The following is a 25,960-nucleotide window of genomic DNA, read 5'->3' on the forward strand; positions in this document are numbered from 1 at the left end:
TGTGCTCAATGTGTGTATGTTTATGTTAGGCATAACTCTCTCTCTCTCTCTCTCTCTCTCTATAGATAGAGAGAGAGAGAGAGATATATATATTGTAAACACCATTACCTCCCTGCTTTGGAGGCGTGAGAGTCAAACTGCATCGTCATCGTCATCATTATTATCAGTATCATTATCATGGCTTATGGCTCGTGCTCACGTTTTCTTTCGCATTTTGTATTCTGTGTCTGGCACAGGGAGGCACAGGGAGGTTACGTGTTCAGCCCAAAAGCCCTGGCAGAGTTACAGCTCCTCGTATTTACGATTGAGCACGAAACCCTGGCACAGTTGAAACATGAAAACCTTCCTGTTCATGATTCAGTTCTTGTGCCTTGGCAGACAAAACTGAACTTCAACCTTCGGTCATCGCTTAGCTTCGTGCCCTGGCAGAGTTTAAAAGCGCATAAATAAATAAATATATATATATATAAATAGATAAATTAATGAATAATTGAATGAATAAATGAATAAATATATAAGTGAGTGAATAAATAACTGAATAAATAAATACCCAAACGTGATATTCGCGTGTCCTGGCAGAATTTCTAAAACCATCGTCTTTTTCGATTTAGCCTCGTGTTCCTGGAGAGAAGTAAGTGTGGTATTCATAACAACAGCCTCTAGTCCTCATACAAATATGGCAGGTAAGAGGAAGGAGATGGAATGTGGATAAACGGATGCATAATGCAGGGGGTGGAGGGATGTCAAGGGTGGGGGGGGGCGGGGTGGAGGGAGATACAGAGAGGCAGTGGATAAGAAATACTGAGGCACAGAGATAAAGGGAGAGGGGAGTAAAAAGAGATAAAAAAACAAGAAGAGGGAGAGAAAGAAGAATGGAGGGAGAGACGGAAGAACAGAGACAGAGAAGAAGAGAGAGAGACACAGACAACAGAGTTTGGGGTTTTTTTTGTTTGTTTGTTTGTTTTTTTGTTATTTTTCTTTGTTTGTTTTTTAACTCACGGGTTCGCCAGCGATGCCAGCTTCTCCAGGGAATCCACGTTCACCAGTGTCACCCTGCACAACACACACACACACTCTTTTTATCGCAATCAATCCAAACAACTCTACAGCATTTTTTTTTCTGACTGGAATTCATCCCAACAATCTCAAACAACATGATCTTCTTACCGGAATTCAACTCAACAAGATCACAAAACATGGTCTTAATACCAAAATTCAACATGACAATCACAAATGGTCGTCTTTGCAGAATTTGTTCCAGCAACAACCTCACACAACACAATCTTCTTACCAGCATTCATCCCAACAACTTCAAACAATATGGTCCTTTTTTTCCCTTTTTAATTTTTTTTTTTTTTACTAGAATGTATGTGATTGTTATGAAAAAAAAGACAAGAAAAGAAAGGAAAATGGAGGAAAACGATGCAAGGAAGTAGAAAAAATGTTTTTCTTTCTAGTTCATAAATCCTCCTTCTTCTTGTTCCTCTTTTGTGACTGTGAGCTTTTTTGTGTTTTTGTTATTGTTGTTGTTGATTTTTTGGGTTTTTTTTCTTGGTCTGAAAATCACCCGTTTCTATGGGTAGACATATAGACACTCATAACTGTATTGGTTGCTAAACTTTTGGAGTGGGTGCATTTTGAGTGTGTTCAGGCTATACCGTGACAAATGCTGACAATGAATACTGATTCTTTAACACACACACAAGAAACCACACACATTTACACATACACACACACTCTCTCTCTCTCTCTCTCTCTCACACACACACACACACACACACACACACACAGTATGGTTGCACAAATGCACACAGGCAGGCAAAGCCTGGAGTCACGTCACACAAACTGACTTGACGAGAATCGAACTCGAGCTCGGTGGATCAGTCGAAAACTCACCCTAGCTCCTTGGGGACCTGCTGCTCCTGCGGCTCCAGCTTCTCCGGGTAATCCCTGAAAAATGCCCAGACATCATGCTTTGTTACACATACATCTTGACATCAGCCCTGAAATACCCATACATAATGCTTCTTCACACATACATTTCACGTCAGTGCTGAAATACCCACATATAATGCTTCTTTACACATACATCTTGACATTAGTGCTGAAATACCCACACGTAATGCTGCTTTACACATACACCTTAACGTCAGTGCTGAAATAACCACACGTTATGCTTCTTCACCAGCATTCATCCCAAAGAGTGGGATGAATATAAAGATGTATGATATTATATTATACCAACTCCCCTGCACCCCCCAACCCCACCCGCCTCACACACCACCCATCCCCACCCAATTACTCACAGCGATTCCGACGTTGCCCTGAGGTCCAGGGGCACCTTGAGGTCCAGGACGTCCTGTGGGTCCGGGGGGTCCTTCCGCTCCGGGGTTACCAGGGGCTCCGCGGTCTCCCTTCTCGGCAGCCAACCCTGCGGGGCCAGCATGTCCACCTGGACCCAAGGGGCCCCGCTCTCCCTGAGGACCGATATCGCCCTCCCGGCCCGCCTCTCCTTGGGGTCCCTGGAGGGGAGGTCGTCGTTGTCATCATCATCGTCATCATCATCATCGGCATCATCATGGTGTAGTGTGGTGTGGTGTGGTGTAGTGAGATGGCGTGGTCAGGTCTGGTGTGGTGTAGTGTGATGGTGTGGTGTGGTGTAGTGTGATGGTGTGGTGTAGTAAGGTGGTGTGGTGTGTAACGTGGTGGAGTTGTGAGTTCCATCATTGTGCTCAACATTCAGCTGTGTTTTTTTGTTCTTTTTGGCTACAATTTTCCGCCACGGGCATACTACTCACAGGGGGTCCACGCTCGCCGACACGTCCAGGAACACCGTTTTCACCGCCCAAGCCCTGCACACATACACAGCAATGTATTACAAGCATACCTGCACTCATCATTCTCTCAATCCCTATACGCATACACCGCGATGCATTACTAACATATCTGAAACTCATTCTATCAAACATCACTCATCTGTAGAACAATGTATTACAAAAAATACCTCCACCCATTCACTCAAGCCCTACACGAACACACACGCACACACACACACACACACACACACACACCACAATGCATTGCAAAAAAAAAAAATAACACATGTACATATTTACTCAAACAGTACAGAGATATATGCCACACTGTATTACAAACTACATGCACTCCTTCTCATTCTCTCAAACCAAACAAATAAACATACCACAATGAATTACAAAAATACCTGCATGCATTTTCTCAAACCGTACACAGTAACATACCACAATGTATTACAAAACAAACACCTGCACTCATTCGCTGAAACCTTACTAACAAAAAACACTACAATGTTTCACAAAACAATGATTTACAAAATCATACATACCACAGTGCATTGCAAACAAGAGAGGTAAGGCCTTCAAGACTCACTTGTGATAAATTAAGTCCCCTAGCATTAATTACAGAGTAATTTCCCTTTTTTTACTATCTGCACCAAAACGTTTGCAAAATAAATAAAAATTCCATGCTTAGCAAAAGAAGTTCCTGTTTGAACAAAAAATGATAATAATGACTCCTCTTGTTGTTGTGTCAGAATAAGAAGTCAAAGTGCCAAGTTTAGAGAATACAAAAAATATAAATATAACAGTAAATGCAGTTTGCATATAATTAGGCTTCTTTTTTTTATTTTTTTTTGTGCCCATCCCAGAGGTGCAATATTGTTTTAAACAAGATGACTGGAAAGAACTGAATTTTTCCTATTTTTATGCCAAATGTGGTGTCAACTGACAAAGTATTTGCAGAGAAAATGTCAATGTTAAAGTTTACCACGGACACACAGACACACGGACACACACACACACACAGACAACCGAACACCGGGTCAAAACATAATCATTTTGTTTACATAAGTGAGTCAAAAAGCGACAATACACTCATCCCTTGCAAAACATGAACAGTACAAAAACACCGTCACTTTCTTTGTTCATGAGGTTTGTCCCTAGTAGGGCGACCTCAAGGGCCATTTTCATTCAGTTTCATACTCCAACACCTTTTGGTTTTTGGAGGCTAGCCTAACTGCTAACCAGTTAGCATCAATATGCATTTAAAATAATACTTTCAAACCCTACAGTACCAGCCATACAAACATTATGTTTTCGTAATGAAAGGGGAAAACCCAAAACTCTACACTACTTTACCTTTCTTAAAAAAAGAATTCGTCTTCTCTTGTCTTTAAAAAATAAAAAAAAATTCTTTTCCCGCATCTTATTTCATTTTAAGATCTGCTTATATATCTATATCTATATATATATATGTGTGTGTGTGTGTGTGTTATCCGTTTGTTCGTGTATATATTTATTCATTTATTTATTTGTGTATTTATTCAGCCATTAATTTAACGATGTATCCATTATGCACTTTTTTCACCTCAAGGTCTGACTAAGCGCGTTGGGTTACGCTGCTGGTCAGGCATCTGCTTAGCAGGTAGAGTTGAGTTTAACGACCTATCGGCAATGAGCCCTTAAGGTCAAGTTGTGTGGTCTTATGCTTAGCAGATGTGGTGTAGCGTATTCGCAGATGTGGCGTAGCGTATACATATATATGGATTTATCCGAATGCAGTGACGCCTCCTTGAATAACTGAACTGAAGTGAACAGTAACACTTGCAAACCCCCCAAAATGAAAATGTCACTTTCATTTCGCAATTGTGATCACCTGGAAGACGTATCACATGTATTACTTGCACATGGAATGGGGACGTGGGGTGGTTGGTACAGCGGATGGTTCGGAGGGATTAAGGTATCACCATATCTTTACTGATTTCTCAATTTTTTTTTGTCTGTGAGGGAAAACTGAAAGGGGTAAGAACTTACCACTTCACCGGCTGGGCCATCCAGACCACGGGGCCCAGGGGGTCCAGTAGGGCCCTGCAATAAACACATGAAGGAATTAATCAGCATGATGAAAATATATTAATCAGCAGGCAAGGTCACAGACGGATCTACACATGGATATGTGGACATACATACATACTGACAGACAGGGTGAATAATAAACTGATGAAGAGGTAAAGAAATACAGATGTAGAGAACGGAGAGAAAGAGAGAGAGAGAGAGAGAGAGAGAGAGAGAGAGAGAGAGAGAGAGAGAGAGAGAGAGATTGACAGACAAACTGAGAAGAGAGACAGAGACAGAGGAGAGAGAGAGAGAGAGGAAGAGAGACAGACCAACAGAGAGTGAGAGAAAGAGACAGAGACACAACAGAGAGACAGATAGAGAGAGAGAAACGAGACACGAGAGATAGAGAGAAAGAGATTTATGATTATGATCACCATAAACATCATCATCATTACTATCATCATCATCATCATTACCATCATCATCAGCATCAGTTTCCACCGTCATCATCGATACAGTTCTAGCAAATGTGAATGGAGAGTCTCCTTCCCCGTCCCCTCGTTTCCCCCCCCCCCTGTCCCGTCCCACTCCCCCCCCCACGCCCCCCTCCCCCCGGCCCCACTCCCTGTCCCTGTCGACGCTTACCTCTCTGCCGGGGTTGCCGGTGGGCCCTGCGAGGCCTCTTTCGCCGGGGACACCGCGGGATCCCTGCGGTCCTGGCTCTCCTGGGAACCCTCGCTCGCCCTGCCCACCACGAACAAAGAGGGACGTTTTTAGTCACACACACACACACACACACACACACACACACACACACACAGACGGAGAGAGAGAGACAGGGAGAGAGAGGGAGAGAGAGAAAGAGAGAGGGAGAGAGAGGGAATAGGAGTGAGAGGGAGAGAAAGAGAGAGAGGGAGAGAGAGAGAGAAAGAGAGAGAGAGGGGAGAGAGAGAATGAGAGAGAGAGAGAGAGAGAGAGAGAGAGAGATGCGTTTTGTTTGTTTGTTCTTGTTGTTGTTATGGCTGTTGTTGTTTTACAGAACCAACACATCTACGCCCGGAACAGCTTGGCCTTTTAGAGTGTTGGCCTAATAGGTCGTTAAAATCTAATCTAGAGGAACGAGAGAGAGAGAGAGGGAGAAACACGAGAGAGAGGGTGGAAGATGACACAGAGAGAGAGAGAGAGAGAGAGAGAGAGAGAGAGAGCGAACGAACGAACGAATCTTTTCTTATTGAGGGAAAAAAGGAATAAGCACAAATGGCTTGTTTTCATCCTGCCCTCATGGAAAGGGAAAACATAACAAATACTCAATACAAAAGCATGACATTGCATGAATAAATTCTGTCCCACGAAAAAGACGAACAACATAAGTACAGAGAGACAGAGAGAAAGAGAGAGACAGAGACAGAGAGAGAGAAAGAGTGAGAGACAGAGACAGAGAACTCAGAACTCAAAACGTTTTTTATTCAAGCATTAAGATTTTAGTCATGGCCCATTCTTCCGGAGAACGAGAGACAGACAGACAGACAAAGACAGAGACAGAGAGTGAGAAAGAGAGAGAGACAGAGGCACAGCACAGATAGAGATAGAGGGCAGAAGAACACCTACAGCCTCTCCAGGTAATCCACCCTCTCCAGGAAGTCCTGACTCTCCCCGGGGGCCGGGGCTTCCAGACTGTCCAGCAGGACCTTGGGGCCCGGGCAATCCCTGTGGACAACGCGCATCACCGTCAGGTTTCCGCTTTACTGTGGGGGGTTGGGGGGGGGGGGCAGAGCGGTGTGGGGAGTGGGGGGTGGGGCAGTCAAGACCATCATGTCAAAAACTTACGAGTAGTTGAGTGCTCGTTTCTTTCTTTCTTTTTTTTCTTTGTGTGTGTGTGTGTGTGTGTGTGTGTGTGCAGGGTGTATTTTGTGCCTTTTTAACCCCTTTTTTTCTGCGATTATTCATATCAGGGATTTGTAGTTTTGTATTGGTGGTTACATATTTTGTGGGGTTTTTTTCCCCACTTCTGTGTACTTATGTGCTCTTATTTTGAATAATTGCACTATTGAATATGTAATATTTCATATGAGGCATTCAGAGTCTATATATGGGGAGTTTGCACCATATAAGTAAAATACTTTATCACTATCATTATTAGAGACTTTTTGTATACAATATAAATATGTATAGGTCTCTCCTTTCTACTTCTTCTACTACTTCTGTTTTCTCTTCTTCTTCTTCGTCTTCCTTTGCTTCTTCTTCTTTTTCCTTCTCCCCACCCCCTCACCTCTTCCTCTTCAACGTTCATAAAATATACCTACATCCCTCACGTTCAATCTTATACAGGGCTGGCTTTACGTGACGCAACCACAAAAATTCGTGTCAGGCTAATTAGACAACCAGTGATACATACATATTTTGAACGACATCATTTACCAGTGAAAGGCATTGCGTACAACCAGAAAGAGTTATCTTCATATTACAGATAAAGAGTTCAGTTTCAGCAAAAAAATGATTAATAAATAGTAAAGGGTAGCAACTTTCTCCATTCACAAGGTACACAACTTCACGTCAGTGCTGCATACGCTACCGTGTTTTTCAATTTCAGCAAAGTAATGAAACCATTGACTAAACTGTAAGAAATGTCATTTGTTTCTATACGACAACCTTTTCCTCATGGACAAAATGTGTATCCTTTAATTAATCGGGGGTAGCGATGTAAAGTCATTTTCTTTTGAATGAAATACATGAATATTGTGTCACAGAATTCCATTGGTCTTATCTATTAACGATTTCAGCCAATGACTATCTCGTTACAGTCAAGAGTGCGCTAGTGACAAATACTGAATAGCAGACGAGATGTAACGAAGAACAGTCGTCCGTCTTCATGTTTCGTGTTTGTTTTTGTTTTCCTTCCAACAAAGTATCCATGTTTATATATATGTATTATATATATATATATATATATATATATATATATATATATATATATATATATATATATATATATATATATATATATCTCTCTGTGTGTGTGTGTGTGTGTGTGTGTGTGTGTGTGTGTGTGTGTGTGTGTGTGTAAGCGGGTGTTTACATGCCTATGCGTACGCGCGCGTGTGTGTGTACTATTGTTGTTGTTGTTTTCATAATCATAATTAGTAGTAGGTAGTAGTAGCAGTAGTGCTGGTAGAAACAGAAGCATAATTATTATCATTTCAAAAGGCACACAAGTTACGCTTTTCCATTACCTGGAATCCAGCCTCTCCGGCAATACCGACTGGTCCTGCTTGACCTTGTTTGCCCTGTACAATCAATCAATCAATCAATGGTTCAATCAAATTGTTCATAAATCAATAATCAATCAATCATTCCTCGTTTCAACAACTGAAATATACATACCGTCCGATCCAATTATTCAGATTTCCAGAGCGGAATCATTTATGTTCTCCAACAAGAGCGGGGCCTTCCGAACGTTGTACTTTCCTGCCTGCATGCGTGCATGACAGTGAGTTACACTGAAGGTGGGTAGAGAAAAATAGAGAGGGGGGATGCAGAAAGATACAGACCGACAGACAGGCAGACAGACAGACAGACTGGTGAAGTCAGCGAAAGGCAGAGACAGTGAGTAATACTGTGAGAACTTGTGGAGAAAGACGATGAGAGTGTGGAAAGAGAGAGAGAGAGAGAGAGAGAGAGAGAGAGAGAGAGGCAGACAGACAGACAGAGTCACAGATAGAGATAGAGGGAAAACACACACACACACACACACACACACACACACACACACACACACACACACACACACAACACAACACACAACAATACACAAACACACACACGACACTAGTGTGATACTGACAGGGCTGCCAGGTCGTCCAACAGGTCCTTCAGGTCCGTCAGGTCCACGTTCTCCACGAGCGCCGATAGGACCCACGCTGCCCTGGGCTCCTGGACGTCCGACAGACCCCTGTCAACAGAAACAAGAACGTTTCGTCCTTAGGCCCCCCCATTCTTGGAATCAACTTCCTCAGCCTTCCTCAGTCATTCATCTTCGCTGCAATCTTTCAAATCTAGGCTGAAGACCCACCGTTTCCCCTCCGGATTAATTCTCAACAGCTCATACCTTTCCAGTATGAAGTAAAATGACTACTGGTGAATGAGTGAGTCTTGATTGTTTCTGAATTTGTTGGTTGTATTTCTGATTGTGTAGTATTTTTGATTGTGTGCTATGACATGTGTGTGGACATGCGCATATCTTGTGTTATTTTTTTTTCCTTTCTGATATTTACTAATGTGTTATATTTGTAAACACCTAGGGCTTATTTTCAAGCTTAGGCGTAAATGCTAATAATAATAATAATAATAATAATAATGTAATCCTGTCAACAGTCAAGAATCACGAATCAACAATATTCCATCCTTTGACCCCTGTTGGGGCATGGAGGATACAATTCTGTCAACAGCCAATAATATTACTCCTTTGACCCCCTGTGAATATAATCCTGTCAACAGTCAAGAATCACGAATCAACAATATTTCATCGTTTGTCTCGTGTTGAGGCATGTAGGATATGATCCTTTCAACAGTCAAGAAAGAGTCATGAATCATAAATATTTGATCCTTTGACCCATGCTGAGGCATGAAGGATATAATCCTGTCAACAGTCAATACTTTTTACTGCTTTGACCCACATTGGGGCATGAAGGATATAATCCTGTCAACATTCAATACTTTTTTTTACTGCCTTAACCCACATTGGGGCATGAAGGATATAATCCTGTCAACAGTCAATATTTTTTACTGCCTTGACCCACGTTGGGGCATGGAGGATATAATCCTGTCAACAGTCAATACTTTTTACTGCCTTGACCCACGTTGGGGCATGGAGGAGATACAATCCTGTCAACAGTCAATAATCGTGAATCGACAATATTTCATCCTTTGACCCATGTTGGGGCATGGAGGATATAAAGAACATCACTGGTACCATACATCTGTAAACAGTTAACTCTCTCCATACGAACGGCGAAAGAGACGACGTTAACAGCGTTTCACCCCAATTACCACCATCAAAATATTGCAAGTGGAAGGCTTTTATACTGAAGAGGTGAATGTTGACAAAGAATACCACAATTCTGACGACGGAAGCTAAAGGTTGGGTCATTCAGACACCCACTGGACATCCGAGGGGTCTGTGTAGAGGAGAAGAGAGGACTGGCCGTACTGAGTGAGTTAATACTATTTACTCCTTTGATCTTTGACATTGCCTGGGTGATATAATACTGTCAACAGTCAAGAATGTTTATTCCCTTGACCCCTAATGGGGCATGGAGAATATAATCCTGTCAACAGTCAAGAATCGTGAATCAACAATATTTCATCCGTTGTACTCTGTTGGAACAAGAAGGATATATAACCCTGTCAACAGTTAGTAATATGTACTACCTTGGCGCATGGAGGGTACAAACCTGTCAACAGTAAAGAATCATGAATCAACAATATTTCATCCTTTGACTCTCGTTGAGGCAAGGAGGAAGATATAATCCAGTTAACAATCACGACCATTTCCATCCCATGACAGAAGAAGATATTATCTTTAAAAAAAAAAAGAAAAGAAAAAGCAAAAGCAAAACAAAGCTGCATTACGTACACAGGCGGTGCGAAGTGATCAAATCATGGACCTGTCTAACAGGGATACTTACAGGCTCTCCTCTGTTTCCTGGGGCGCCAGTTAGACCCGGGGGTCCTGGTTGACCCTGGGAGCCCTGTTCTCCTGGAGCACCGTCCAAGCCGTTATTACCCTGAGGACAAGATCAGAGTGCACACGGTGAACAAACTCTGCCCGTGTAACAATGGAAGGAAGGGCGCATACACACTGTGGTACACAGCCTGCCAAACAGTTCAACGTTACACGTAGAAAGGATTAAGCGTTTCCTTTCAGCCACTGACTTACACTGTGAAGAAAGTATGCATCAACGTGAAAACATTCCATCAACTGATGCCCTCGAGAAAAGAAACACGCAGATTGAAAATCTTTTATCAGTGTTATCATCATTGAAGGAAAAGAGGACGCACAGACTGAAAACAGTCTGTGAAAACTGGTTATACTTGTAGAATCCCGGACTCACAGATTGAAAATAGCGTGCAAATGTTATCATCGTTCTAGAAAAGAGGACATACACTGAAAAGTGTGTACCAGTGTTATCATCATTATAGAAAAGAGGACATGAACTGGAAACAGTGTGCCAGCGTTGTCATCATTATGGAAAAGAGTTCTCACAGATCGAAAACAGTGTGCCGATGTTATCATCACTCTAGAAAAGAAGAAATAAATTGAAAACAGTGTACCAATGTTATCATCATTACAGAAAACAGAACTCACATACTGAAAACAGTGTGCCACTCTTATGAGGAAATAAATCGAAAACAAGTGTGCCAATGTTATCATCATTGTAGAAATCAGGACTCACAGATTGAAAACAGTGTGCCAATGTTATCATCATTATAGAAAAGAGGACATAAATTGAAAACAGTGTGCCAATGTTATCATCATTATGGAAAAGAGGACATACATTGAAAACAGTGTGCCAATGGTATCATCATTATGGAAAAGAGGACATAAATTGAAAACAGTGTGCCAATGTTATCATCATTATGGGAAAGAGGACATACATTGAAAACAGTGTGCCAATGTTATCATCATTATGGAAAAGAGGACATACATTGAAAACAGTGTGCCAATATTATCATCATTATGGGAAAGAGGACATAAATTGAAAACAGTGTGCCAATGTTATCATCATTGTAGAAATCAGGACTCACAGATTGAAAACAGTGTGCCAATGTTATCATCATTTTAGAAAAGGACATAAATTGAAAACAGTGTGCCAATGTTATCATCATTATGGAAAAGAAGACATACATTAAAAACAGTGTGCCAATGGTATCATCATTATGGAAAAGAGGACATAAATTGAAAACAGTGTGCCAATGTTATCATCATTATGGAAAAGAGGACATACATTAAAAACAGTGTGCCAATGTTATCATCAATATGGAATAAAGAGGACTGTAAAAGAGGAGAACACGTTTCAGAACAGTACGTTCATGTTGACGTTTTTGCAGTAAAGAGAACATGCAAACTGAAAACAGTCTGTGAATGTTATTATACGTTATCATTCTGGAAAAGAGATCACACAGATCGAGAACAGTTTGTGAATGTTGTCATTATTATAGAAATGAGGACACACAGATCGAAAACAGTTTGTGAATGTTACCATCATTGTAGTGAAGAGGACACGAAGTGATAGTATGCCAATATAATCCTATAGAGAAGTCTCTATACAAGTCGAACAAGTGTGCCAGTGAATGTAATTACATGAACGAGTTGAAACTGTCTGTTAATCATATCACCATTGCCTTATGTTGTTTTTGGGGGGGTTATATATATTTTTTTTTTCCTGTATTTTCTTTATCCAACCGGAAAGCTGATTTTGCACGCTGGCGAGATTTTGTCTTCACCAACGATGTGATTTTGTTTTTAAGTTCATCACCGATGCTTCGTCATCACTCATGAGTTTCTTTAATTATACTACATCTTATGGATTTTCATTTCAGCTGGTCAGTGATGGCACCAGTTTCTGAGCAGAGAGGGTGTCAGATTAGAACGGGCTACCACTAATGTCTGGTGCAGGGGCACTTACCGCGGGACCGGGTTCGCCACGAGCTCCGTCCTCTCCGGGCAGACCGGGGCTTCCCTGTGGGGGACAGTGCACATTATCTTCACGTTAGATGACCACAGTATGTAACACCATGTGAAGACGGGATTTCGTTCACCCTAGCACTGTCTCTATCTCTGTCTGTCTGTATGTGTCTCTCTCTTTGTCTTTCTCTGTCTATGTCTCTCTCTGTCTCTGTGTCTTTGTCTGTCTGTCTGTCTATGTCTGTCTGTCTCTCTCTCTCTCTTCCCTGCCGGGGACAGTGCACAATGTCTTCACGTTAGATAAACCATAATACGTAACACGATGTGTAGCAGGGATTTTCGTTCAGCCTAACTCTCTCTCTCTCTCTCCATCTGTCTCTGTCTGTCTGTCTCTCTCTTCCCTGTGGTGGGCAGTGCACATTATCTTCACGTTAGATGACCACAGTATGTAACATGATGTTTAGAAGGGGCTTTCGTTCAGCCTAATACCCTATCTTTTTTTGTCTTTGTCTGTCTGTCTCTGTGTGTCTTTATCTTTGTCTGTCTCTGTGTGTCCTTGTCTGTCTGTCTCTCACTCTTCCCTGTAGGGGACAGTGCACATTGTCTTCACATTAGATAAACCACTGTATGTAACACGATGTACAGATGGGGTTTTCGCTCAGCCTCTCTCTCTCTTACGAAATCCATTATGTAATTGTCTTTAATTAAACTTAAATATCTATTTCAAATATTCATCTTTGATTTTCCACCCTCCTTCTACCCACTTTTCCCAAACTCACCATTCACTACCCCCCCCCCCCCCATCCCCCCCCCTCCCGCCCTGCGACTCCTCTGCTAGCGATCACATTCTAACCTGAAGAAAATTATACTTTAACAAAATGTCTACAATCACCTGTAAATGTGACGGGACATTAAACATTCAAATTCCACTTCTCTCTCTCTCTCTCTCTCTTGCACACACACACAAACACACACACACACACACGCACGCATACACACGCACGTACCTACACTCACACACACCACACACATTCCTTGTCACCTGAACAATGATGGCACATTCAACAAAATTCCCCCTTTACCTCCTCGTCCTCCCTCGAATCAATCAATCAATCAATCAATCAAACAAACGAAGCCCCCCCCCCCCCGTCCCCCACCCCACCCCCACCCCCCCAAAAAAAAGAAAAAGAAAAAATGCAACATACTCTTGGTCCAGAGGCACCAGGGGGTCCTCTTGCTCCTGGGAGACCCTGCATAAGACAAAAAATAAATGCATTAAGTGATTAATTAACCGATTCATTATTGGCATAACAATAACAACAGCATGATTACCAATAACAGAACAAGCGTTGAACATGTTACTCATAATATCTATATTGCTATATGATATCATCCCATTGGATATAATATCATTATGTATCATATCATATTAATATCATTGTATTATATTACAACGGTACCCATGCATGACAATTCTGGAAAATCATAGCGTTTAAAAAATATGCACACACAGCACTGTTGCAAAGTCTGCAGTTATTCGAATGTAGTCTGTATATCGCGATCGTTATACCGTTTGTTTATGCATCGTGTATCATTATCCATGTTGTGTGTCTTTTTTTGCTGGAATGTTTCTCGTACATGGAGATACCTACCTGTGTGAAATGAAAGCCTGTGTGAACATTAAAGTCCATACTGATTCATAACTTGATTGCATTATAGCACCTGACTAAAGCTTGCACTTTCTCCCCCTCATACAAAAAGTTTGATATGTGTGTTTTCATATCTAAGCCTACCCTTCATTAAAAAAAAACACACACCAAATGTCTTGATTTTTTTTTTTTAATGTGAAAGCAAACAGTAAACTCCCACTTTAGCATCCTAAATTCAGCTCATAAATTTAGGATGCTAAAGTGAGATTCGTTCCCCTCGCACTTTAGAATCCTAAATTCAGCTCCAGGAATTTAGAATGCTAAACACAACTTGCTAAATACAACAGCGGCCAATTCCTTAAAGGTCGAAACTCACATCGTTTCCTGGCGAACCAGACTGGCCAGCTTCACCACGCGCGCCATCTTGTCCGGGTGATCCTGGGAATCCCACGCGTCCAGGAAGGCCGGCGACACCAGGGGGGCCCTGTAGGGGTGACAAAAAAAGGAAGAAATGAATAAATTAGAGTAGCAATTCCGTGGGGTCCTGTATGTGCGTAAATGAAAAACAAAAATTAAGGAATGAATTAATGAATAATACAATATACCGTGGGGTGGGGGAGGGTTTTGGGTAGAGGCAGGATGCGGGCAGGTGGGGGTGCGGGTTAAATGAATGGAGGAATGAAGGAAGAAATAAATAGATACAATAACATATTTTGGGTTGGGGTTTGGGGGGTATTTTTGGGGATTGAATTTTGTGATTTTTTCCCCTTAGCCTCTCTCTCTCTCTCTCTCTCTCTCTCTCTCTCTCTCTCTCTCTCTCTCTCTCCCTGTGTGTGTGTGTGTGTGTGTGTGTGTGTGTGTGTGTGTGTGTGTGTGTGTGTGTGTGTGTGTGTGTGTGTGTAACTCTTTCTAGTCATCTTCTCTGCGAGGGTGATGACCTCTTTCTCCCCTCCATCTTCTCTGTATGATTAACTCTTTCTCACCCTCATCCTCTCTGTGCGATTAACTCTTTCTCACCCTGTCTCCTGCAGATCCGGGTGCTCCGGCTCCTCCAGGTGGTCCAGTGGCTCCCTGGAGATCAGAGATCATAGGGTCAATTCAATGATGGTCAAAAGCGTTAGATGCTCAACAACGAAAATGAAAATATACACAGTGATTTGCCTCCTCCACGTGCACAAGGTTAACACATTCAGCTGTTGATTTTTTTTTTCTTTTCTGTTCAGCGAAAACCACAGAACACACACACACACACACACACACACACACACACACACACACACACACACACATATATATATATATATATATATATATATATATATATATATATATATATGTAATATGGCAGTACAAAAATAGCAGTAACTTAATCCTTGCTGAAAACTGAAACATTTTCAAAGATGTGTCAAAGCGGTGTTGACTGATCTGTATAGACTACAGCACATCTGCTTTAAAGGGAGAGAGAGAGAGAGAGAGAGAGAGAGAGAAGAAGAAGAAGAAGAAGAAGAAGAAGAAACAAAAACAGAGCAGATGTCTGAATACATAATCCCAAAGCGGTGGTCAGCAAAACACAGCTAAAGTTCTGCGGAAAAAAGTGAAGAAATTACTTCCTGTTCAACAGTAAACAGTAAACCTGCCACTGACTATTCTCAGCAGCGTAGCTCTGATCTTTTATTCAACAAGAAACAAAGTATGGCAACTACAGTCCAATTCAGGAATACAACATAATTTATATTCGAAAACTAAAACTAAACTCCTGTTCAGCAAGAAATATCTAGTTAGAAAAAAAAAGTCACTATTATCCAACAGTCAAATTGATTATACAAACACTTATTAGGTCAGCACAGTTTGAGTTGTGAGTGATCAGCTGAAATGGGTGCAAGTGTGCATGTATGAGTGCATGGTTTGTTTGCCAGCGTGGTCCGTGCATACCCGCTTTCCCTCAGCGCCGGGCAATCCGGCTAGACCTCTCTCTCCGGATGGACCGGGGGGTCCCTGCTGACCGGGGTCTCCTGGCGCTCCGTTGTTGCCGTTACGTCCCTGTAGGGTACACATGCACCAGCGTCACACAAAAGTACAATGCACTTTAATTGGTTTACAGTGGTTTGCCGTCACGACCCTGCAGGGTACACATGCACCTGGGTCACAAGAAAGCACAGTGCACTTTAACAGTACAGTTCTTTGCCGTCACGACCCTGCACGGTACACATGCACCTGGGTCACAAGAAAGCACGGTGTACTTGCGATAAGTAACAGGATATCATTGCCGCCACGTCCCTGTAGGGTACACACGCACCAGTTTCACCGGAAAACACAGTGCACCAAAACTAAAGAACGGGACAGTATAAATATTCTTGTAAGGAAAACGCTTTAAAAAAATACAAACTCAAATGCAAAGTTGTAGCACCGTTGATACATTCAGGTCCCTGAATGACGTAAGCTTGCACTAGATTCTTATAAAAGCACCATGCACTTAACAACTAAAGAACAGTGTGCCCCTACAAAGAAGCATCCTTAGTTGTAAAACGTCTAATGGACCAAACTATGATACTTATGCTACGCCAGGTCCGATATCTATGCTTGGGTAACATACACATGTCTTCATTGTACAGTGAAGTAGGAAGAAAAAAAAAAAAAAAAAAAAAAAACAACACCAACCAACCAAGTACCCGCATGCATCTGAGGTAGTAAAAAGAAGATTACTTAGTAGCTCCACTGTTGCTGTCACACATCCAAACGTTAGAAGGCCATGAAAAGGATGTCACAGTTCACACAAATATTTCTCAAGCAAACATGGCTCTCAATTTTTCTCAAACGGCAGCAGTTTTAACATCAGAAACTCAATTTTGGGGACTGATATTTGGGGATCCTTCTTATGTTTGGCGTTATCCTTACAGATTAGTTTTAATTATACTTTACTGCACTCCCCCCCCCCCCTTCTCTCTCTCTCTCTCTCTCTGAGTGTCCAAAATGTGGACACTTCATTGCCCCCCCCCCCTCTCTTTCTCTCTCTTTCTCTCTCTCTTGTTTCGCTGTAACAATGTACATAAATCTGCTTTGTTATGTCCATTGTTCAAAGTCTCAATTGAAGATGAAGTTCATTTTTTGTTTCGGTATGTCCTGTTTTGTATCATATCCGTGTGAAGTTTATACCTCAGAAATATTACACAGATCCATGTTTGTTTCAATTAGGTTTACTAATGGCTTCAAATAACTAAAACATTGTTCGTAGTTTGGCGCTTTATCTGTTCAAAGCGTTTGGAGCTGCGAGGGTCTCTTGTATCATAAATTCTGTGAGGATCTGTGGTGCTAATCTGATTTACGTACTGATTATTTTCTCCGTTGTTGACCCTCTTCACACTGGGGCCAAGGCCTCAAACAAATAAAATATCTCAGTCTCAGTCAGTCTTTCTCTGTCTGGGTGTCCAAAAAGTGGACTAGCATCGTCCCCCCCCCCCCCCCCCCCCCCTCTCCTCTCTCTCTCTCTCTCTGTCTGTCTGTCTGAGCGTCCAGAATGTAGACTCACATCATTGCCTTTTCCGCCCACGGGTCCAGGAGGTCCAATATTTCCGGGTGTTCCCATAGGGCCTGGGAAGCCAGGTGCACCGGATGGGCCATTGGGACCCTGTGAAAAAGATACCCAGGGGAAAAAATTAATCATGATGTTCACCGTAAACATGATACAACAACAATAACAATATTATACTACTCAACCCCACTTCTTTTGTCTTTGTCATTGTCATTCTCTCTCTCTCTCTCTCTCTCTCTCTCTCTCTCTCTCTCTCTCTCTCTCTCAATTTTTCCTCAAATAAATGTTTGTCACTGTCATTGCCATTCTCTCTCTCTCTCTCTCTCTCTCCCGAGTTTTCCCTCAGATAAACTTTTGTCATTGTCACTGCCTCTCTCTCTCTTTCTATTTTCCCTCAAATAAACGTTTTTCATTGTCATTGCCATTCTCTCTCTCTCTCTCTCTCTCTCTCTCTCTCTCTCTCTCTCTCTCTCTCTCTCCCTCTCACTCACTCACTCCCTCCCTCTCGAGTTTTCCCGGAGATAAACTTTTGTCATTGTCAATGCCATTCTCTCTCTCTCTCTCTCTCCCCACCCATTCACCACTCCATCCCACTCCACTCCCCTCACCCCTCCTCTTCCTCCTCCTCCCCAACCCCACTTCCTCCTCCTCCTCCTCTTCCTCCTCCTCTTCCTCCCCCTTCCTCCTCTCCTCCCTCCCTCCTCCTCCCCATCCCCACTTCCTCCTCTCCCACCCCCTCCTCTTTCTCCTTCTCCTCCTTCCTCCTCCTCCTACCCCAAGTGAACCCCCACTTCCTCCTCCTCCTCCTCCTCCTCTTCCCCCTTACCGTGGCTCCCCTTTCGCCAGGAACTCCGTCCTCCCCTCTGAGTCCAGGCTGTCCCACTGTTCCAGGGGCTCCGGGCAGACCGTCAGAGCCAGCAGGACCTGGGGGTCCCTGGCTTCCGCTGCCGCCGTCAGGACCTCGGTCACCCTGCACGCATCAGGGTCAAGAGTCAGAGTGGAAGACACTACCTTAATGATAATGCATCATTGCATACGTGCAGCGCATGCATGCATCAGTTGCATCGATTCAATAATTCAGTGCGGCATGGAGGGGTTGATGAAGAAAGGGATGGATGGATGGATTCGGATAGGATGGATGGGTGGATGAATGAATGAATGAATGGATGAATGAATTAGAAAAAGTATGAAAGAAATACATGAATACAGACATAAATACATAAGCAAATCTCTCTCTCTCTCTCTCTCTCTCTCTCTCTCTCTCTCTATATATATATATATATATATATATATATATATATATATATATATATAATAACAACAAATGCAAGTAAGTAAACGAACGAATAGACAACTGACTAACTAACTTAACTAACAATGATAACAATCAAACAAACCTACCACACCTGGTAAGTGTCAATACAAAAACATTATTATATAAATGAGTAGAAGTAGAAATATAGAAAAGAGCCAATGAATGCAAAGGACAAATGCAAACATATAAACAATTAAGTAACAAACTATAAAGCATATACAATATATATATATATGTATATATGTATATATATATATATATATATATATATATATATATATATATATATATATATATATATATATAAACGGTGAACTTCATAGACTGACCAGGGAAAAAAACAGTATGTAAGTGATTACAAAGGTGCACATCTTCCTTGAAAGGAAATCCTTTTGAAGCATATGATACCTAACTTTTCGGCTACGCTGGTTCTGCATTGGTGTGTAGTAACATAAATCATAAAATGAAATAAATTAAACTAAACTAAACCAAAAACAAAAACAAAAAAAATCCCCGCCCCCCATAGAATTACACACATCCCTTCTCTGTCACCCACACTTACCTTAGCACCGGCAGCACCAGGGAAGCCAGGAGGTCCGGGGGGTCCAATCGAACCTGGGGGTCCAGATGCTCCTGGGGCACCGTCCTCACCGCTCATACCCTAAAACGACATATCATTCTTTTATTTCATTTACTCTTTACAGTTGCTTTGCTTACTGATTGAATTTTTTACTTATTCATTTGTAACATGTGACTTCTATCCACGAGGATATATACAGTGTTTGATTAACGTTTGAATCATTGGACCGTTCATAATATTACGGGTAACATCACCAAATTCAAATAAAGTAATTCATAACAGTTCATCCCTTCTCTTACTCTATCCATCCACAACCCCTCTCCCAGCTCTTCCCGTTTCAAGAAAAAAAAAGATGAAAGAAACTAAACTTGAAAAACAAAGCACAAAAACAAAAATAAACCAGAAACAATTAAAAAAAAATCCACCACCAACAAACACCATGGATGCAAGAAGAAGAAAAAGGAGGAGGGGGAGGAGAAGGAGGAGGAGGAAGAGGAGGAGAAGAAGAAGAAGAAAAGAAGAAAGTGAAGAAGAAGTAGTAGAAGAAGAAGATGAAAAGGGAGGAGTAGGAGGAGGAGGAAAAGAAGAAGAAGAAAGTGAAGAAGAGGAAGAGGGAGGAGGAGGAGGAGGAGAAGAAGAAGAAGAAGAAGAAGAAGAAGAAGAAGAAGAAGAAGAAGAAGAAGAAGAAGAAGAAGAAGAAGAAGAAGAGGGATGAGGAGAAGAACAAGGAGAAGAAGAACAACAACCAGAAGAAGAAGAACAACAAGAAGGAGGAGGAGGAGGAGAAGAAGAAGTAGAAGAAAAAGAACAACAACAAGAACAACAACAACAATAACAAGAAGAAGAACAAGAAGACCAACTCACCGGAGCTCCAGGTGAGCCATCGCGACCTCTATCTCCAGGAGCCCCACGTGCTCCGGCCGGTCCTGCCGCTCCCACTGGTCCCACAGGTCCCGCTGGGCCCTGCACACACACACACACACACACACACACACACACACACACACACACACACACACGTGCGCTGATGATGGACAGGTGGCAGGCAAGACGAAGACAAGGCCTGAGAATGTTTTCCCCTTTAATTAGCATGATGATTGATAGTATGTGCATGGTTTGACAAGGGAAATACAGAGAGAAGACCTGATTGCTTTCCTTTTTTTAAATAGTGATCGATTATGTGCATGACTGACAAGGGAAAGACAAAAGACAAGACCTGCATGTGTTCTTGTTGATGGCTTATTGATATGTGCATGATTGACAAAGCAAAGACAAGACCAGAATGTTTTGATGATCGATATGTGCATGATTGACAAGACAAAGACTTGGAAATCTCTCTTTTCATGATGATCGATATGTGCATGACTGACCAGATAATGAAAATACCTGACTGTTTCCCTTTTACATGATGACTGGCATAATTTACAATGTGCTTTTCCAGTCCTTAGGCTATATGCATATCGTCTTATTCATCGCAATCTCATTGGATATTTGCATTGTTTTATCAATTGAAAATCGTTACATTGCTTAATATTGCCAGATTTCCACAATGCTGGATACTTTAAGAAGCTATTTCAATAACGCGTTAATCTAAGAAAAAAAAGAAAAGAAAAATAATACTGCCACCATGAAGAATAATGAGTGTAAATTTCATTCTCTGAAGATATGTGCGAAACAGGCAGCGCCTCAATACAGAGATTAAACAACTAGTTGCCCAGTCAATCAATTTTCAAACAAGCAAGCAATCAATGCAATAATGTACAGGCGATCAAAACGATTAAATTTCACCTTTACTCCGCGGTGAAATGATCCAGTCTTTCTGTGTATCTTGTACAATGTAACATAATTATACTACGTACACAGTATGAACTATCTTTCATGAGCTTTCTTTTTAATATGTATATATTTTTTTCATTTTCTTTTTTTTTTCTAACCACAGTGTAGACAGACAAATATGCCCTCTGAAGATTCAGGTATGCTCATTTGAATCCTCACACACACACACACACACACACACACACACACACACACACACACACATACACGTACGAACTAGTCGACCCATAAGGCCACCAAACAACATATCGATCAATCAACCAAATAACAAACCAATCAATCAATCAATCAAAGTTCACCTCACCTTCTCTCCTGCGACACCAGCTTCTCCAGCTTTTCCAGGACGTCCATTGTAGCCCTGAAGAAATCAATAATACATAAATAAGTACAGTAGAAGAAGAAACACAGTCAGCTGAAAACCCATTGAAATCAACACTAAAAAGGACTACATCTTAAGCCTGCAAAAAAGAAATCAATTACATAAACAATGACATTTTTTTTTAAATCAGCAAACAATGACCTGGCCCCGAAAAGATTAATAATAAGCAATTACTATCCACTGTAGTTCCACAGAAATTAATTACAAATAATGACAGCCCACTGAAGCCCTGAAGAAGTATTATTAAATCAATAATAGACAGACAATAACCCTCCACTGCAGCCCTGAATGAATCAATGATAAACGATGTCCATCCATTGCAGTCTCACAGAAATTAATAACAAATAATGACAGTCCATTGAAGCCCTGAATAAATCAATAATAAACGATGATCACAGCCCCGAATAAATCAAACATAAACAATGACCCTCCTATGTAGCCTCCGAAGAAATTAAAAATGTACAATGAACATCCATTGCAGCTCTCAAGAAATCAATAAAAGAGGATGGCCATCCGTTGTAGCCCTCACATTGTAGCCTTTTCGTTATATTCAAATTTCACACACGCTTACCTAACGCAAAGACAGTGAAGGGGGAGAGAGAGAGGGAGAGAGAGAAGAGAGGGAGAGAGAAAAGAGAGAGAGGGAGCTAAACAGAGGAGTATGTTGCACCAAGGAGAAATGAAACAACAACAACGACGAAACCGGATGGTATAGCCACCAAACTTACACGATGTCCTTTCATTCCAGGCCTTCCATTGACTCCGGGGGGTCCAGCGTTACCCTGTAGAACACACACACACACACACACACACACACACACACACACACACGCACACACACAAAGATCATAATATGCCCTTTTCCCACACATAAAAAGGAATAGTGTGTTGCATTACCTTGTGTTGTCGAGTTAAGTCTTATAGGGAGGAGCCGAAGAAAAATGAATGGGAGAGAGAGAGAGAGGTGGCGGTGGGGGACAGGCAGACATACAGACAAAGAGAACGAGAGATCGAGGAAAGTAAGGTAAAAGAAAAAATGTTCTTCACAGGCATACAGGGAGAATGACACAGAGACAGAGGAAGGGAGACAGAGAGAGAGAGAGGGAGAGAGAGAGAGAGAGGCAGAGACAGAGACAGATACAGAGAGAGAACAGAGAGGCAGAGACATAAAGGAGGGGGTGGGGAGAGATTTAGAGGGAAATAAAGAGAATGCAATAGAATATACAGAGACTGGAAGAAGTACAAACACGCAAACAGTCAGACAGAGAGACAGAGACAGACAGAGACTCAGGGAAACAGGGACACGGACGTAAAGATACACAGACAAGACTACACAACACAATAGACGCAGACACAGAGAAAGGCAGAGACTGGACAAACCAGCACAGAGACAGCTATAGGGACACAGAAGACCAGACAAACAAACCAGCACAGAGACAGCTATAGGGACACAGAAGACCAGACAAACCAGCACAGAGACAGCTATAGGGACACAGAAGACCAGACAAACCAGCACAGAGACAGCTATAGGGACACAGAAGACCAGACAACCAAACCAGCACAGAGACAGCTATAGGGACACAGAAGACCAGACAAACCAGCACAGAGACAGCTATAGGGACACAGAAGACCAGACAAACCAGCACAGAGACAGCTATCGGGACACAGAAGACTGCACAAACCAGCACAGAGACAGCTATAGGGACACAGAAGACCAGACAAACAAACCAGCACAGAGACAGCTATAGGGACACAGAAGACCAGACAAACCAGCACAGAGACAGCTATAGGGACACAGAAGACCAGACAGACAAACCAGCACAGAGACAGCTATAGGGACACAGAAGACCAGACAAACCAGCACAGAGACAGCTATAGGGACACAGAAGACCAGACAAACAAACCAGCACAGGGACAGCTATAGGGACACAGAAGACCAGACAAACCAGCACAAAGACAGCTATAGGGACACAGAAGACCAGACAAACCAGCACAAAGACAGCTATAGGGACACAGAAGACCAGACCAACAAACCAGCACAGAGACAGCTATAGGGACACAGAAGACCAGACAAACCAGCACAAAGACAGCTATAGGGACACAGAAGACCAGACAAACCAGCACAGAGACAGCTATAGGGACACAGAAGACCAGACAAACCAGCACAGAGACAGCTATAGGGACACAGAAGACTGCACAAACCAACACACAGACGGCAGACACAGAGAGGGTGCACAGACTAAACAAACCAACACAGAGATGGCAGAGACAGAGATAGGGACAGAGAAGACTCGACAAACCAGCACAAAGACGGCAAAGACAGAGACTAGACAAACCAACACAGGGATGGCAAAGACAGAGACTAGACACACCAACACAGAGATGGCAGAGACAGAGACTAGACACACCAACACAGAGATGGCAGAGACAGAGACTAGACACACCAACACAGAGATGGCAGAGACAGAGACTAGACACACCAACACAGAGACGGCAAAGACAGAGACTAGACACACCAACACAGAGATGGCAGAGACAGAGACTAGACAAACCAACACAGAGACACAGTCACAGATAAGGACAGAGACTAAAGAAACCAGCACAGAGACGGTAGAGACAGAGACAGGGACAGAGAGGACTAGACAAACCAACACAAACAGCAGAGACAGATAGAGACACAAGAGTCTAAACAAACCAACACCAGAGACGCAGGCAGAAACGGAGAGAGAAAAAAAAGAGAGACAGAGACTAGACTAGACTAGATTAGATTAGATTACATAAGACCAGACAAGACAGAGACAAACAGGGCGGGACAGGACAGGCCAGGAGGGTCAGACAAGGGAGGCCACTCACAGAAGCACCAGGGGGACCGGGGGGACCTGGGTCACCGGGCATGCCCTCATCACCGTCCAACCCGGAAGGTCCTGGGGGGCCGGGGAATCCTCGCGGGCCTGGATGACCCTGAAACACACACACACACACACACACACACACACACACACACACACACACACACACATACACAATGAAACAGATCGATCGATCGATTGATAGACAGGTAGATAGATAGATAGATAAATAAGATAGTTACATAGATAGCTAGATAGCTAAATAAGACAGATAAACAGATTGATAGATACAGATACATATATAGACAGATTGATAGAGAGAGAGAGAGAAAGACACACACACACACACACACACACACACACACACACACACACACGCACACACACACACACACACACACACAGAGAGAGAGAGAGAGAGAGAGAGAGAGAGAGGCAGGCAGACAGACAGACAGAGAGAGAAAGTCAATCAAGAGAAATTTGTAAACGTACTGGCACAGTAATTATCATTTTACAGTCCTCTTCAAGTTTTTATATATTTCAACGGGAATGTGTTTATTAATAGCCATCACAGATATAAAAAGGTCCCCTTTGACCTTGAACTTGACACAAAAAACCAAAACGACCTGTTCAACTTTCTGACTGCTTCACTTTCACAGACATACTGAATGCACTGCGCTATACTGTACTGTAATATGCTGTGATGTTCTGCACTGTAGTGCACTGTACTGTACTGTACTGTACTGTACTGTACTGCAATATGCTGCACTAGACTGTATTGTACTACACTGCAGTATACTGCTTTGCTTTGTACTGTACTGTACTGTACTGTACTGCAGTGTACTGCGTTGCGTTATGCTGTTCTGCGCTGCAGTAGCATTGTGTTGCAATGTCCTGAACTGCACTATGCTGTATTGCATTGTACTGTATGTACTGCACTACACTGCACGGTACTGTGCTGTGCTGTACTGTGCTGTGCCATACTGTACCGTTTCGCACTAAAATTGTACTGTACTGCACTGCAATGCAATATACCGCACTGCACTGCACTGCACTGTACTGTATTGTACTGCACTGCACTGCAGAGAGCTATACTGTATTGTATCATACTGTAATGCACTACACTGCACTGCACTGAACTGCACTGCTCTATACTGTACTGTACTGTACTGTACTGTACTGTACTGTACTGCACTGTACTGTGGGTGGTATACTGTAGGTGGTATATTGTACTGTGTTGTACTGTGCTGCTCTGAACTGCACTG

General features: G+C 42.3%; 1 protein-coding gene across 1 annotated transcript in view; it reads right to left on the bottom strand.

Annotated features, from left to right (window-relative positions):
- The window catches only part of LOC143290499 (uncharacterized), a 57,179-nt gene that overhangs the window by 15,303 nt on the left and 15,916 nt on the right, over positions 1–25,960 (bottom strand). Inside the window, exons 7-28 of the mRNA XM_076599996.1 lie at positions 24,700–24,807; positions 22,575–22,628; positions 21,772–21,825; positions 20,496–20,594; positions 19,614–19,712; positions 18,563–18,706; positions 17,734–17,832; positions 16,140–16,247; positions 15,225–15,278; positions 14,584–14,691; positions 13,764–13,808; positions 12,560–12,613; positions 10,559–10,657; positions 8,716–8,823; positions 8,105–8,158; positions 6,483–6,581; positions 5,520–5,618; positions 4,851–4,904; positions 2,799–2,852; positions 2,307–2,522; positions 1,897–1,950; positions 1,000–1,053 (exon numbers count right to left, since the gene is read on the bottom strand). Of these exons, the coding sequence (XP_076456111.1) occupies positions 1,000–1,053; positions 1,897–1,950; positions 2,307–2,522; positions 2,799–2,852; positions 4,851–4,904; positions 5,520–5,618; positions 6,483–6,581; positions 8,105–8,158; positions 8,716–8,823; positions 10,559–10,657; positions 12,560–12,613; positions 13,764–13,808; positions 14,584–14,691; positions 15,225–15,278; positions 16,140–16,247; positions 17,734–17,832; positions 18,563–18,706; positions 19,614–19,712; positions 20,496–20,594; positions 21,772–21,825; positions 22,575–22,628; positions 24,700–24,807 (1,917 nt within the window). The remainder of the gene's footprint in view (positions 1–999; positions 1,054–1,896; positions 1,951–2,306; positions 2,523–2,798; positions 2,853–4,850; positions 4,905–5,519; positions 5,619–6,482; positions 6,582–8,104; positions 8,159–8,715; positions 8,824–10,558; positions 10,658–12,559; positions 12,614–13,763; positions 13,809–14,583; positions 14,692–15,224; positions 15,279–16,139; positions 16,248–17,733; positions 17,833–18,562; positions 18,707–19,613; positions 19,713–20,495; positions 20,595–21,771; positions 21,826–22,574; positions 22,629–24,699; positions 24,808–25,960) is intronic.

This window comes from Babylonia areolata, chromosome 15 (assembly GCF_041734735.1).
Source record: "Babylonia areolata isolate BAREFJ2019XMU chromosome 15, ASM4173473v1, whole genome shotgun sequence".
Taxonomy (NCBI): domain Eukaryota; kingdom Metazoa; phylum Mollusca; class Gastropoda; order Neogastropoda; family Buccinidae; genus Babylonia; species Babylonia areolata.